At 43.2% G+C, this 13,745-nt stretch overlaps 1 protein-coding gene across 1 annotated transcript in view; it reads right to left on the bottom strand.

The window, feature by feature from the left end:
* The window catches only part of LOC129842532 (disintegrin and metalloproteinase domain-containing protein 12-like), a 175,941-nt gene that overhangs the window by 52,298 nt on the left and 109,898 nt on the right, over nucleotides 1-13,745 (bottom strand). The window contains exons 9-12 of the mRNA XM_055911109.1: nucleotides 12,839-12,928; nucleotides 9,605-9,800; nucleotides 7,686-7,794; nucleotides 3,174-3,372 (exon numbers count right to left, since the gene is read on the bottom strand). Of these exons, the coding sequence (XP_055767084.1) occupies nucleotides 3,174-3,372; nucleotides 7,686-7,794; nucleotides 9,605-9,800; nucleotides 12,839-12,928 (594 nt within the window). The remainder of the gene's footprint in view (nucleotides 1-3,173; nucleotides 3,373-7,685; nucleotides 7,795-9,604; nucleotides 9,801-12,838; nucleotides 12,929-13,745) is intronic.

Raw genomic sequence — 13,745 nt, 5'->3', positions numbered from 1 at the left:
AGGGGGAGAGAGAGGGGGAGAGAGAGAGGGGGGCAGGAGAGGGGGGGAGAGAGAGAGAGGGGGAGAGAGGGGTGAGGGTGAGAGAGAGGGGGGAGAGAGAGAGGGGGGGTGGTCGAGGGAGGGAGAGAGAGGGGGAGAGAGAGAGGGGGAGAGAGAGAGGGGGGCGGGAGAGAGAGTGGTGAGGGAGAGAGAGAGGGGGGAGAGAGAGAGGGGGGGTGGTCGAGGGAGGGAGAGAGAGGGGGATAGAAAAAGAGAGAGAGAGAGAGAGAGAGGGGGAGGGAGAGAGGGAGAGAGAGAGGGGGGTACAGAAAGCAAAAAAAACTTTAAACAAACAACAACATAAAGAGTTATCTATCCAAAACGGAGATGGATAAACCACTTTTCCAATCTTTTTGGTTCTATAACAAAGAACAAACAGCAAAAACATAAACATGATCAAATACAAATCTTAGATTCAACTAAAGACGACCAGAACCCACTGGATTATCCAATTACCTTGAACAAAATACAAACCCTCCAACTTAAAAACAAACTTGTGGGGTGGATGGTATCCTAAATTAAATGAACATACAAATTCCAATTGGTTATACTTAAACTCTTGAACATCATCATCAGCTCTCGCATCTTCCCCAATATTTCTAACCAATGACTGATCACCCCAATCCACAAAAGTGGAGACAAATTTGACCCCAGTAACTACCGTGGGATATGCGTCAACAGCAACCTTGGGAAAATCCTCTGCATTATCATTAACAGCAGACTCGTACATGACAACAGTGTGTAAACAATGTACTGAGCAAATGTCAAATTGGCTTTTTACCAAACTACCGTACGACAGACCACGTATTCACCCTACACACCCTAATTGACAAATAAACAAACAAAACAAAACAGAGGCAAAGGCAAAGTCTTCTCATGCTTTGTTGATTTCAAAAAAGCTTTTGACTCAATTTGGCACGAGGGCCTGCTATACAAGCAGCAAGATTTGTGACCTGTTGCCACAACAAAAGGGCAAACAGTGAAGAACAAACACCATTGTAAATACAACCCATATTTCTGTTTATTTATTTTCCATTTTGTGTTTTAACTATTTGTACATCGTTACAACACTGTATATAGACATAATATGACATTTGTAATGTATTTATTCTTTTGGAACCTCTGTGAGTGTAATGTTTACTGTTAATTTCTATTGTTTATTTCACTTTTGTTTATTATCTACTTCACTTGCTTTGGCAATGTTAACATATGTTTCCCATGCCAATAAAGCCCTTAAATTTAATTGAATTGACAGACAGACAGACAGACAGACAGACAGACAGACATAACATTGTGAGTTAACACAACATCTCAAACGAACGGGATTGATGATGATCAGTACACTTCAATAACACGATTTATGATAAACATGTCCGCCGTCCTGGACCGAGACCCACAGACCCGCCTTAGAACAGCCCAACCCACATCTAAGTCATACCACACTGATGTCACCACTGTTGTTTTCCACGGTCACTGCCCAGTGTTTAGGGCTGGAAAAAGGCCTTCTTAAAACTAAACTGGCTGTAACCAATGTCACAGATCGATTGGACTCTATTGGCTAGTTCAGAGCCATATATTTAAATGTAAGTCTAAGTTAAGCACCCTTTTCACACTATAATGCTGAGCCAAAACGTACAATGCTGAGCCAAATCATACAATGCTGACCCAAAACGTACAATGCTGACCCAAACCGTACAATGCTGACCCAAACCATACAATGCCGACCCAAACCATACAATGCTGACCCAAACCATACAATGCTGACCCAAACCGTACAATGCTGACCCAAACCGTACAATGCTGACCCAAACCGTACAATTGTGACCCAAACTGTACAATGCTGACCCAAACCATACAATGCTGACCCAAATCATACAATGCTGACCCAAAACGTACAATGCTGACCCAAATCATACAATGCTGACCCAAACCGTACAATGCTGACCCAAACCGTACAATGCTGACCCAAACCGTACAATGCTGACCCAAACCGTACAATGCTGACCCAAACCGTACAATGCTGACCCAAACCATACAATGCTGACCCAAACTGTACAATGCTGACCCAAACCATACAATGCTGACTCTGATATTTAATTTTCCCATTGTTCTTTCCTGCACAGTATGAGCTACTATTGTGGACACATAACCAGAGGCCAGCACAGTTAATCTCTGTCAACAACAACAACAACAACAACAACAACCACAACAACAACACTCTCTCTCTGTCAACAACAACAACAACAACAACACTCTCTCTCTGTCAACAACAACAACAACAACAACACTCTCTCTCTGTCAACAACAACAACAACAACAACCACAACAACAACACTCTCTCTCTGTCAACAACAACAACAACAACAACCACAACAACAACACTCTCTCTCTGTCAACAACAACAACAACACTCTCTCTCTGTCAACAACAACAACAACAACAACACTCTCTCTCTGTCAACAACAACAACAACAACAACCACAACAACAACACTCTCTCTCTGTCAACAACAACAACACTCTCTCTCTGTCAACAACAACCACAACAACAACAACAACAACAACACTCTCTCTCTGTCAACAACAACAACCACAACAACAACAACAACAACAACACTCTCTCTCTGTCAACAACAACAACAACCACAACAACAACAACAACACTCTCTCTCTGTCAACAACAACAACCACAACAACAACAACAACAACAACAACACTCTCTCTCTGTCAACAACAACCACAACAACAACAACAACAACAACAACACTCTCTCTCTGTCAACAACAACAACAACAACAACACTCTCTCTCTGTCAACAACAACAACAACAACACCAACAACAACAACACTCTCTCTCTGTCAACAACAACAACAACAACACTCTCTCTCTGTCAACAACAACAACAACAACAACAACAACAACACTCTCTCTCTGTCAACAACAACAACAACAACAACAATAACAACAACAACACCAACACTCTCTCTCTGTCAACAACAACAACAACAACAACAACAACACTCTCTCTCTGTCAACAACAACAACAACAACAACACACTCTCTCTCTGTCAACAACAACAACAATGGTCCGACGGCCCAGTGGTATGAACAGGGTAACAGCGTTGAGTTCTCACCATGGCGTCGCCACACTTGGTGCCCGACATGACGAGGCCCGGGTCAGGCATGTCGTCCCCCAGGTAGACATGGGTCCCCCGGCACAGGATCCGGCCCCCCTCTTGGAGGGGGATGTTGGTTTCTATGGAGACAGCGTTGGTGCCTATTATTGGCCGGTTGGCTCCTCCTTGACACTGTATTTTGCCACACTTAGCATCTCTGTAAACAACAACAAACAAACAAAAATAACACCCCGTTAATAAATATATTAGAAAAAAAACAACTAAAGGAATTCACCTGAATGATATTTCATTGTTACTGTAGCTTTGTCTTAGCTGGTAAATAACTACACTTTCTCTCCAACCGTCTACAACAGTGGTGTCAAACTATGTGTCTGCTGGTTATTTAGTTATTTCCTTTCAATTTGTATCAGATTAAGACCTGGACAACCAGGCGAGGGGAGTTCCAAACTAATCAATGACCTTAATTGATCAATCAAGTACAATGGAGGAGCAGAAACCTGCAGACACTGCAGAATTGAGTTTCACGCCGCTGAACTACAGTAACTGCTACAACGTGTAAGTTATGTTGTGTTGTTAGGGACTCTTTTCAACCCCAGTTTAGTTTCTGTTGTGTTGTTAGGGACTCTTTTCAACCCCAGTTTAGTTTCTGTTGTGTTGTTAGGGACTCTTTTCAACCCCAGTTTAGTTTCTGTTGTGTTGTCAGGACTCTTTTCAACCCCAGTTTAGTTTCTGTTGTGTTGTTAGGACTCTTTTCAACCCCAGTTTAGTTTCTGTTGTGTTGTTAGGGACTCTTTTCAACCCCAGTTTAGTTTCTGTTGTGTTGTTAGGGACTCTTTTCAACCCCAGTTTAGTTTCTGTTGTGTTGTTAGGGACTCTTTTCAACCCCAGTTTAGTTTCTGTTGTGTTGTCAGGACTCTTTTCAACCCCAGTTTAGTTTCTGTTGTGTTGTTAGGGACTCTTTTCAACCCCAATTTAGTTTCTGTTGTGTTGTCAGGACTCTTTTCAACCCCAGTTTAGTTTCTGTTGTGTTGTTAGGGACTCTTTTCAACCCCAGTTTAGTTTCTGTTGTGTTGTTAGGGACTCTTTTCAACCCCAGTTTAGTTTCTGTTGTGTTGTTAGGGACTCTTTTCAACCCCAGTTAAGTTTCTGTTGTGTTGTCAGGACTCTTTTCAACCCCAGTTTAATTTCTGTTGTGTTGTTAGGGACTCTTTTCAACCCCAGTTTAGTTTCTGTTGTGTTGTTAGGGACTCTTTTCAACCCCAGTTTAGTTTCTGTTGTGTTGTTAGGGACTCTTTTCAACCCCAGTTTAGTTTCTGTTGTGTTGTTAGGGACTCTTTTCAACCCCAGTTTAGATTCTGTTGTGTTGTTAGGGACTCTTTTCAACCCCAGTTTAGATTCTGTTGTGTTGTTAGGACTCTTTTCAACCCCAGTTTAGTTTCTGTTGTGTTGTTAGGACTCTTTTCAACCCCAGTTTAGTTTCTGTTGTGTTGTCAGGACTCTTTTCAACCCCAGTTTAGATTCTGTTGTGTTGTTAGGACTCTTTTCAACCCCAGTTTAGTTTCTGTTGTGTTGTCAGGACTCTTTTCAACCCCAGTTTAGATTCTGTTGTGTTGTTAGGGACTCTTTTCAACCCCAGTTTAGTTTCTGTTGTGTTGTCAGGACTCTTTTCAACCCCAGTTTAGTTTATGTTGTGTTGTTAGGACTCTTTTCAACCCCAGTTTAGTTTCTGTTGTGTTGTTAGGACTCTTTTCAACCCCAGTTTAGATTCTGTTGTGTTGTTAGGGACTCTTTTCAACCCCAGTTTAGTTTCTGTTGTGTTGTTAGGGACTCTTTTCAACCCCAGATTAGGTTATGTTGTGTTGTCAGGACTCTTTTCAACCCCAGTTTAGTTTATGTTGTGTTGTCAGGACTCTTTTCAACCCCAGTTTAGTTTCTGTTGTGTTGTTAGGGACTCTTTTCAACCCCAGTTTAGTTTCTGTTGTGTTGTCAGGGACTCTTTTCAACCCCAGTTTAGTTTCTGTTGTGTTGTTAGGGACTCTTTTCAACCCCAGTTTAGGTTCTGTTGTGTTGTTAGGACTCTTTTCAACCCCAGTTTAGATTCTGTTGTGTTGTTAGGGACTCTTTTCAACCCCAGTTTAGTTTCTGTTGTGTTGTTAGGACTCCTTTCAACCCCAGTTTAGTTTCTGTTGTGTTGTTAGGACTCTTTTCAACCCCAGTTTAGTTTCTGTTGTGTTGTCAGGACTCTTTTCAACCCCAGTTTAGATTCTGTTGTGTTGTTAGGACTCTTTTCAACCCCAGTTTAGTTTCTGTTGTGTTGTCAGGACTCTTTTCAACCCCAGTTTAGTTTCTGTTGTGTTGTTAGGACTCTTTTCAACCCCAGTTTAGATTCTGTTGTGTTGTTAGGACTCTTTTCAACCCCAGTTTAGTTTCTGTTGTGTTGTTAGGACTCTTTTCAACCCCAGTTTAGAATCTGTTGTGTTGTTAGGACTCTTTTCAACCCCAGTTTAGTTTCTGTTGTGTTGTTAGGACTCTTTTCAACCCCAGTTTAGATTCTGTTGTGTTGTTAGGACTCTTTTCAACCCCAGTTTAGTTTCTGTTGTGTTGTTAGGACTCCTTTCAACCCCAGATTAGGTTATGTTGTGTTGTCAGGACTCTTTTCAACCCCAGATTAGTTTCTGTTGTGTTGTCAGGACTCTTTTCAACCCCAGATTAGTTTCTGTTGTGTTGTCAGGACTCTTTTCAACCCCAGTTTAGTTTCTGTTGTGTTGTTAGGACTCTTTTCAACCCCAGTTTAGATTATTTTGTGTTGTTAGGACTCTTTTCAACCCCAGTTTAGTTTCTGTTGTGTTGTTAGGACTCCTTTCAACCCCAGTTTAGTTTCTGTTGTGTTGTCAGGACTCTTTTCAACCCCAGTTTAGTTTCTGTTGTGTTGTTAGGACTCTTTTCAACCCCAGTTTAGTTTCTGTTGTGTTGTTAGGGACTCTTTTCAACCCCAGTTTAGGTTCTGTTGTGTTGTTAGGACTCTTTTCAACCCCAGTTTAGATTCTGTTGTGTTGTTAGGACTCTTTTCAACCCCAGTTTAGTTTCTGTTGTGTTGTTAGGACTCTTTTCAACCCCAGATTAGGTTATGTTGTGTTGTTAGGACTCTTTTCAACCCCAGTTTAGTTTCTGTTGTGTTGTTAGGACTCTTTTCAACCCCAGTTTAGTTTCTGTTGTGTTGTTAGGACTCTTTTCAACCCCAGTTTAGATTCTGTTGTGTTGTTAGGACTCCTTTCAACCCCAGTTTAGTTTCTGTTGTGTTGTTAGGACTCCTTTCAACCCCAGTTTAGTTTCTGTTGTGTTGTTAGGGACTCTTTTCAACCCCAGTTTAGTTTCTGTTGTGTTGTTAGGACTCTTTTCAACCCCAGATTAGGTTATGTTGTGTTGTCAGGACTCTTTTCAACCCCAGTTTAGTTTCTGTTGTGTTGTTAGGACTCTTTTCAACCCCAGATTAGTTTCTGTTGTGTTGTTAGGGACTCTTTTCAACCCCAGTTTAGTTTATGTTGTGTTGTTAGGACTCCTTTCAACCCCAGTTTAGTTTCTGTTGTGTTGTCAGGACTCTTTTCAACCCCAGTTTAGTTTCTGTTGTGTTGTTCAACCCCCAGTTCCTGTGAAATTCATATAAACAGAGTATCAGACAGTGGCTGTAACCAGGTCCTACATTAGACAGAAAGAGTGGCTGTAACCAGGTCCTACAATAGACAGAAAGAGTGGCTGTAACCAGGTCCTACATTAGACAGAAAGAGTGAGCTGTAACCAGCGTCCTACATTAGACAGAAAGAGTGAGCTGTGTGAACCCCCCTTGGTTTTGTTCATTGTAAAAGGATCTCAGTCAATCCCAGTCATATTCAGTGCTCTGTCATTGCTGCAATTAAGTCAATTAAGAGACTGTTGATGAATGATTCAGGTCAACATCCCAGAATAGCACTCTATCCCCTGTTTAGTGCACTGCTTTTGAGCAGGGGCCATTGGGCACTGGTAAAGAGTAGTGCGCTATACAGGAAATAGGATTAAATTTGGGACACACTCACTAATAATGTCTCCGCCATCTAAAGACAATTAAAGGGGATCGTTAAGAAGAACAAAAAACCCCTTTATGCTAATTAAAATATTTCAACAGTTTCATTAAAGCCTCGACTATGACATCACATCTTCATTAAAGGCCAAAACTTTTCTCCCTTTTGTCTTCTGTTGTTGTCGTGGTTACCCTTTCAAAGATGTACAGCCTGGTAATTCTATACCCATGCACCACTGCGATGGGTCTTATTTGACTACGTTTCGACCACTCGCACACCTGATAAAGACCCGAGTGGTCGATAACGTTGTCAAATAAACCAATCACATTGTAGTATAGATAAAATGCGAAAAGGGGGGTGGTCTCTTTTCACATTTTATTCCCAAAAAATAAATGTTTTGATACACAGCACATGCTCAAAGACAGGTGATATGTGTGCTGTTATGTCGTCTTACGGAGCGTCACACTTGGCGAAGGATCCCTTAGAGTCTTTCCCACAGTTCCCATAGGGGTCTCCTGCCGAGTTGACTCTCTCAAAGCAGATCCCTGGGGCGGGCTTGGCTCCTGTCAGGCACACATGGGGAACATATAACATCAGAGACAGACTGGAACTTCTCTTTATCTGATTTCGTCTTTCTGTGGGTTTCCTCACATCCTCCTCACCTCCTTCTCACATCCTTCTCACCTCCTCCTCATCTCCTCCTCACCTCCTCCTCACCCCCTCCTCACCCCCTCCTCACCCCCTCCTCACCTCCTCCTCACCTCCTCCTCACATCCTTCTCAAATCCTACTCACCTCCTACTCACCTCCTCCTCACATCCTCCTCACATCCTCCTCACCTCCTCCTCACCTCCTCCTCACCCCCTCCTCACCCCCTCCTCACATCCTCCTCCTCACCCCCCTCCTCACATCCTCCTCACCTCATCCTCACATCCTCCTCAAATCCTCCTCAAATCCTCCTCAAATCCTCCTCAAATCCTCCTCGCCTCCTTCTCAAACCCATTGGCGAGGAGGGGATTAGAGGCTCCTCCCCTCGGACCTTGCATCATGTGTTTTGAGAAGAAGACAAGTATAGAGGTTGCCAGCAATCCAGGCTAGGGAAATAATCTGAAATCAGACTGGGACATCCCTCAGTGTTGTACAACAGGGAAATAATCTGAAATCAGACTGGAACATCTCTCAGTGTTGTACAACAGGGAAATAATCTGAAGTCAGACTGGGACATCCCTCAGTGTTGTACAACAGGGAAATAATCTGAAGTCAGACTGGAACATCTCTCAGTGTTGTACAACAGGGAAATAATCTGAAATCAGACTGGGACATCTCTGTGTTGTACAACAATTTTCCCTCCCAACCTGTAGGGGACTCCACTCTCCACAACGTTTGCAAAATGACAGTACATTTTCCCAAATTCCCATGTTTCCAGAAATTCTGGTTGGAGCATTTAGGAGTTCCTGCTTATTCACTCCTACTTTTTTATTATTTTATTTTTATTTTATTTCACTTTTATTTAACCAGGTAGGTCAGTTGAGAACAAATTCTCATTTACAACCGTGACCTGACCAAGATAAAGCAAAGCAGTGTGACACAAACAACAACACAGAGTTACACATGGGATACTTGCAAGAGTCTTCCCACCAAGATGTTTGGTAAACCTGGGATTTTTTTGTGTGAGAGTGAAAAGAATGTTGTGCCCCTGCTCTGTACTCACCCTGGCCCCAGAGAGTGATCACCCCTGATCTGTACTCACCCTGGCCCCAGAGAGTGATCACCCCTATTCTGTCCTCACCCTGGCCCCAGAGAGTGATCGTCCCTGCTCTGTACTCACCCTGGCCCCAGAGAGTGAACACCCCTGTTCTGTACTCACCCTGGCCCCAGAGAGTGATGGCCCCTGCTCTGTACTCACCCTGGCCCCAGAGAGTGATGGCCCCTGTTCTGTACTCACCCTGGCCCCAGAGAGGGATGGCCCCTGATCTGTACTCACCCTGGCCCCAGAGAGTGATGGCCCCTGTTCTGTACTCACCCTGGCCCCAGAGAGTGATCACCCCTGCTCTGTACTCACCCTGGCCCCAGAGAGTGATCGTCCCTGCTCTGTACTCACCCTGGCCCCAGAGAGTGATCGTCCCTGTTCTGTACTCACCCTGGCCCCAGAGAGGGATGGCCCCTGATCTGTACTCACCCTGGCCCCAGAGAGTGATCACCCCTGTTCTGTACTCACCCTGGCCCCAGAGAGTGATCACCCCTGCTCTGTACTCACCCTGGCCCCAGAGAGTGATCGTCCCTGTTCTGTACTCACACAGGCCCCAGAGAGTGATCACCCCTGCTCTGTACTCACCCTGGCCCCAGAGAGTGATCACCCCTGTTCTGTACTCACCCTGGCCCCAGAGAGTGATGCACTGCTGCTCGTGTGTCTGGCAGATCCCGTTGTAACAGTGTCCGTCCACGTTGTGGCAGGTGTGCCCGTCATGCAGGTACACATTAGCAGGGCAATGGGGGTTGGCACCGGTACAGAACTCTGGCAGGTCACATGAGTTACTCGAATCCCTGCACGGGGTGCCCGCTGGTTTCAGCTATAGACAGGTAGGCAGGCAGATAGACAGGCACACAGGCAGACAGACAGACAGATAAGGAGGTGAGGCCTTGAGAGGCATGGAGGGCTGAAGTCTAAGAGAAACAGAAGAGGACAGACTACTTAGCTTACCTACTACTAACCCTACCCAATACATATGATTACAGAGCATCAAACAACTAGCCTAGCTACTACATATGATTATAGAGTATCAAACAACTAGCCTAGCTACTACATATGATTATAGAGGATCAAACAACTAGCCTAGCTACTACACATGATTATAGACGATCAAACAACTAGCCTAGCTACTACACATGATTATAGACGATCAAACAACTAGCCTAGCTATTACATATGATTATAGAGGATCAAACAACTAGCCTAGCTATTACATATGATTATAGAGTATCAAACAACTAGCCTAGCTACTACATATGATTATAGAGGATCAAACAACTAGCCTAGCTACTACATATGATTATACAGTATCAAACAACTAGCCTAGCTATTACATATGATTATAGAGGATCAAACAACTAGCCTAGCTATTACATATGATTATAGAGTATCAAACAACTAGCCTAGCTACTACATATGATTATAGAGGATCAAACAACTAGCCTAGCTACTACATATGATTATACAGTACCAAACAACTAGCCTAGCTATTACATATGATTATAGAGTATCAAACAACTAGCCTAGCTACTACACATGATTATAGAGTATCAGACAACTAGCCTAGCTACTACATATGATTATAGAGTATCAAACAACTAGCCTAGCTACTACACATGATTATAGAGTATCAGACAACTAGCCTAGCTACTACATATGATTATAGATTATCAAACAACTAGCCTAGCTACTACACATGATTATAGAGTATCAGACAACTAGCCTAGCTACTACATATGATTATAGAGTATCAAACAACTAGCCTAGCTACTACACATGATTATAGAGTATCAAACAACTAGCCTAGATACTACACATGATTATAGAGTATCAAACAACTAGCCTAGCTACCACATATGATTATAGAGTATCAAACAAACAACTAGCCTTGCTATTACATATGATTATAGAGTATCAAACAACTAGCCTAGCTACTACACATGATTATAGAGTATCAGACAACTAGCCTAGCTACTACAAATGATTATAGAGGATCAAACAACTAGCCTAGCTACTACACATGATTATAGAGTATCAGACAACTAGCCTAGCTACTACATATGATTATAGATTATCAAACAACTAGCCTAGCTATTACATATGATTATAGAGGATCAAACAACTAGCCTAGCTACTACATATGATTATACAGTATCAAACAACTAGCCTAGCTATTACATATGATTATAGAGGATCAAACAACTAGCCTAGCTATTACATATGATTATAGAGTATCAAACAACTAGCCTAGCTACTACATATGATTATAGAGGATCAAACAACTAGCCTAGCTACTACATATGATTATACAGTATCAAACAACTAGCCTAGCTATTACATATGATTATAGAGGATCAAACAACTAGCCTAGCTATTACATATGATTATAGAGTATCAAACAACTAGCCTAGCTACTACATATGATTATAGAGGATCAAACATCTAGCCTAGCTACTACATATGATTATACAGTACCAAACAACTAGCCTAGCTATTACATATGATTATAGAGTATCAAACAACTAGCCTAGCTACTACACATGATTATAGAGTATCAGACAACTAGCCTAGCTACTACATATGATTATAGAGTATCAAACAACTAGCCTAGCTACTACACATGATTATAGAGTATCAGACAACTAGCCTAGCTACTACATATGATTATAGATTATCAAACAACTAGCCTAGCTACTACACATGATTATAGAGTATCAGACAACTAGCCTAGCTACTACATATGATTATAGAGTATCAAACAACTAGCCTAGCTACTACACATGATTATAGAGTATCAAACAACTAGCCTAGCTACTACACATGATTATAGAGTATCAAACAACTAGCCTAGCTACTACACATGATTATAGAGTATCAAACAACTAGCCTAGATACTACATATGATTATAGAGTACCAAACAACTAGCCTAGCTACCACATATGATTATAGAGTATCAAACAACTAGCCTAGATACTACACATGATTATAGAGTATCAAACAACTAGCCTAGCTACTACACATGATTATAGAGTATCAAACAACTAGCCTAGCTACCACATATGATTATAGAGTACCAAACAACTAGACTAGCTACTACACATGATTATTGAGTATCAAACAAACAACTTGCCTAGCTACTACACATGATTATAGAGTATCAAACAACTAGCCTAGCTACTACACATGATTATAGAGTATCAAACAAACAACTAGCCTAGCTACAAGATATGATTATAGAGTATCAAACAACTAGCCTAGCTACTACATAGGATTATAGAGTAACAAACAACTAGCCTAGCTACTACACATGATTATAGAGTATCAAACAACTAGCCTAGATACTACATATGATTAGGCAGCCAGAAGAGGACTGGCCACCCCTCATAGCCTGGTTCCTCTCTAGGTTTCTTCCTAGGTTTTGGCCTTTCTAGGGAGTTTTTCCCAGCCACCGTGCTTCTACACCTGCATTGCTTGCTGTTTGGGGTTTTAGGCTGGGTTTCTGTACAGCACTTTGAGATATCAGCTGATGTAAGAAGGGCTTTATAAATACATTTGATTTGATTTGATTATAGAGTATCAAACACACAACTCCAACTTTAAGGCACATTCCCCTTTGATACCCCTATGTCTTTAAGCCATTTTGTGTGTGTGTGTGTGTGTGTGTGTGTGTGTGTGTGTGTGTGTGTGTGTGTGTGTGTATGTGTGTGTGTGTGTGTGTGTGTGTGTGTGTGTGTGTGTGTGTGTGTGTGTGTGTGTGTGTGTGTGTGAAGCAGGGCCCCTTCCTTGTGAAAATAAAGATGAAATAAGATGTGAGTTTAAATTAGGGCTGTTGGCCAGCCGGTCAGTCAGTCTCCTACCAGGCAGTCATCACAGCACTGTCCGTGAGCACACACAGCATCCCCCTTCAGAGTACAGGTTGTAGAGTTACAGCATGGATTCATACACTCCTGGAGAGAGGAGAGGAGAGAGGGGGAGAGGACAGGTGGGGAGAGAGAGGAGTGTAGGGAGGGAGAGGAGAGGAGAGAGGGGATGATTAGGAGAGGTGGGGGGAGAGGAGAGGTGGGGGAGAGGTGGGGGGAGAGAGGAGAGGTGGGGAGAGAGAGGAGAAGTGGGGAGAGAGAGGAGAGGTGGGGGGAGAGAGGAGAGGTGGGGGGAGAGAGGAGAGGAGAGGAGAGAGGGAGAGAGAAGAGAGGTGGGGAGAGAGAGGAGAGGTGGGGAGAGAGAGGAGAGGTGGGGGGAGAGAGGAGAAGGAGTGAAGGAGAGGAGAGTAGGGAGGGAGAAGAGAGGAAGAAGGGGTTTACAAACCACCCAGATTAACACATGCACAGCTCTAATGTTATCAGAGGAAACCTCACAACAGGCATATTATATTCCTCCTCTCCTCACTGGCAGAGGTCAGACAGTCACAGTTATTTCCTTAAAGGATTTCATCAACCACAGCTTCGGACAGGGAACACGGTCCCAGGTCCCCGTTGAGGTAACAGGGAACACGGTCCCAGGTCCCCGTTGATGTAACAGGGAACACGGGTCCAGGTCCCCGTTGAGGTAACAGGGAACACGGTCCCAGGTCCCCGTTGAGGTAACAGGGAACACGGTCCCAGGTCCCCGTTGAGGTAACAGGGAACACGGTCCCAGGGCCCCGTTGAGGTAACAGGGAACACGGTCCCAGGTCCCCGTTGAGGTAACAGGGAACACGGTCCCAGGTCCCCGTTGAGGTAACAGGGAACACGGTCCCAGGTCCCCGTTGAGGTAACAGGGAACACG

This window comes from Salvelinus fontinalis, unplaced genomic scaffold, assembly GCF_029448725.1.
Source record: "Salvelinus fontinalis isolate EN_2023a unplaced genomic scaffold, ASM2944872v1 scaffold_0048, whole genome shotgun sequence".
Lineage (NCBI taxonomy): Eukaryota > Metazoa > Chordata > Actinopteri > Salmoniformes > Salmonidae > Salvelinus > Salvelinus fontinalis.
This window is presented reverse-complemented; position numbering and strand designations above follow the sequence as displayed.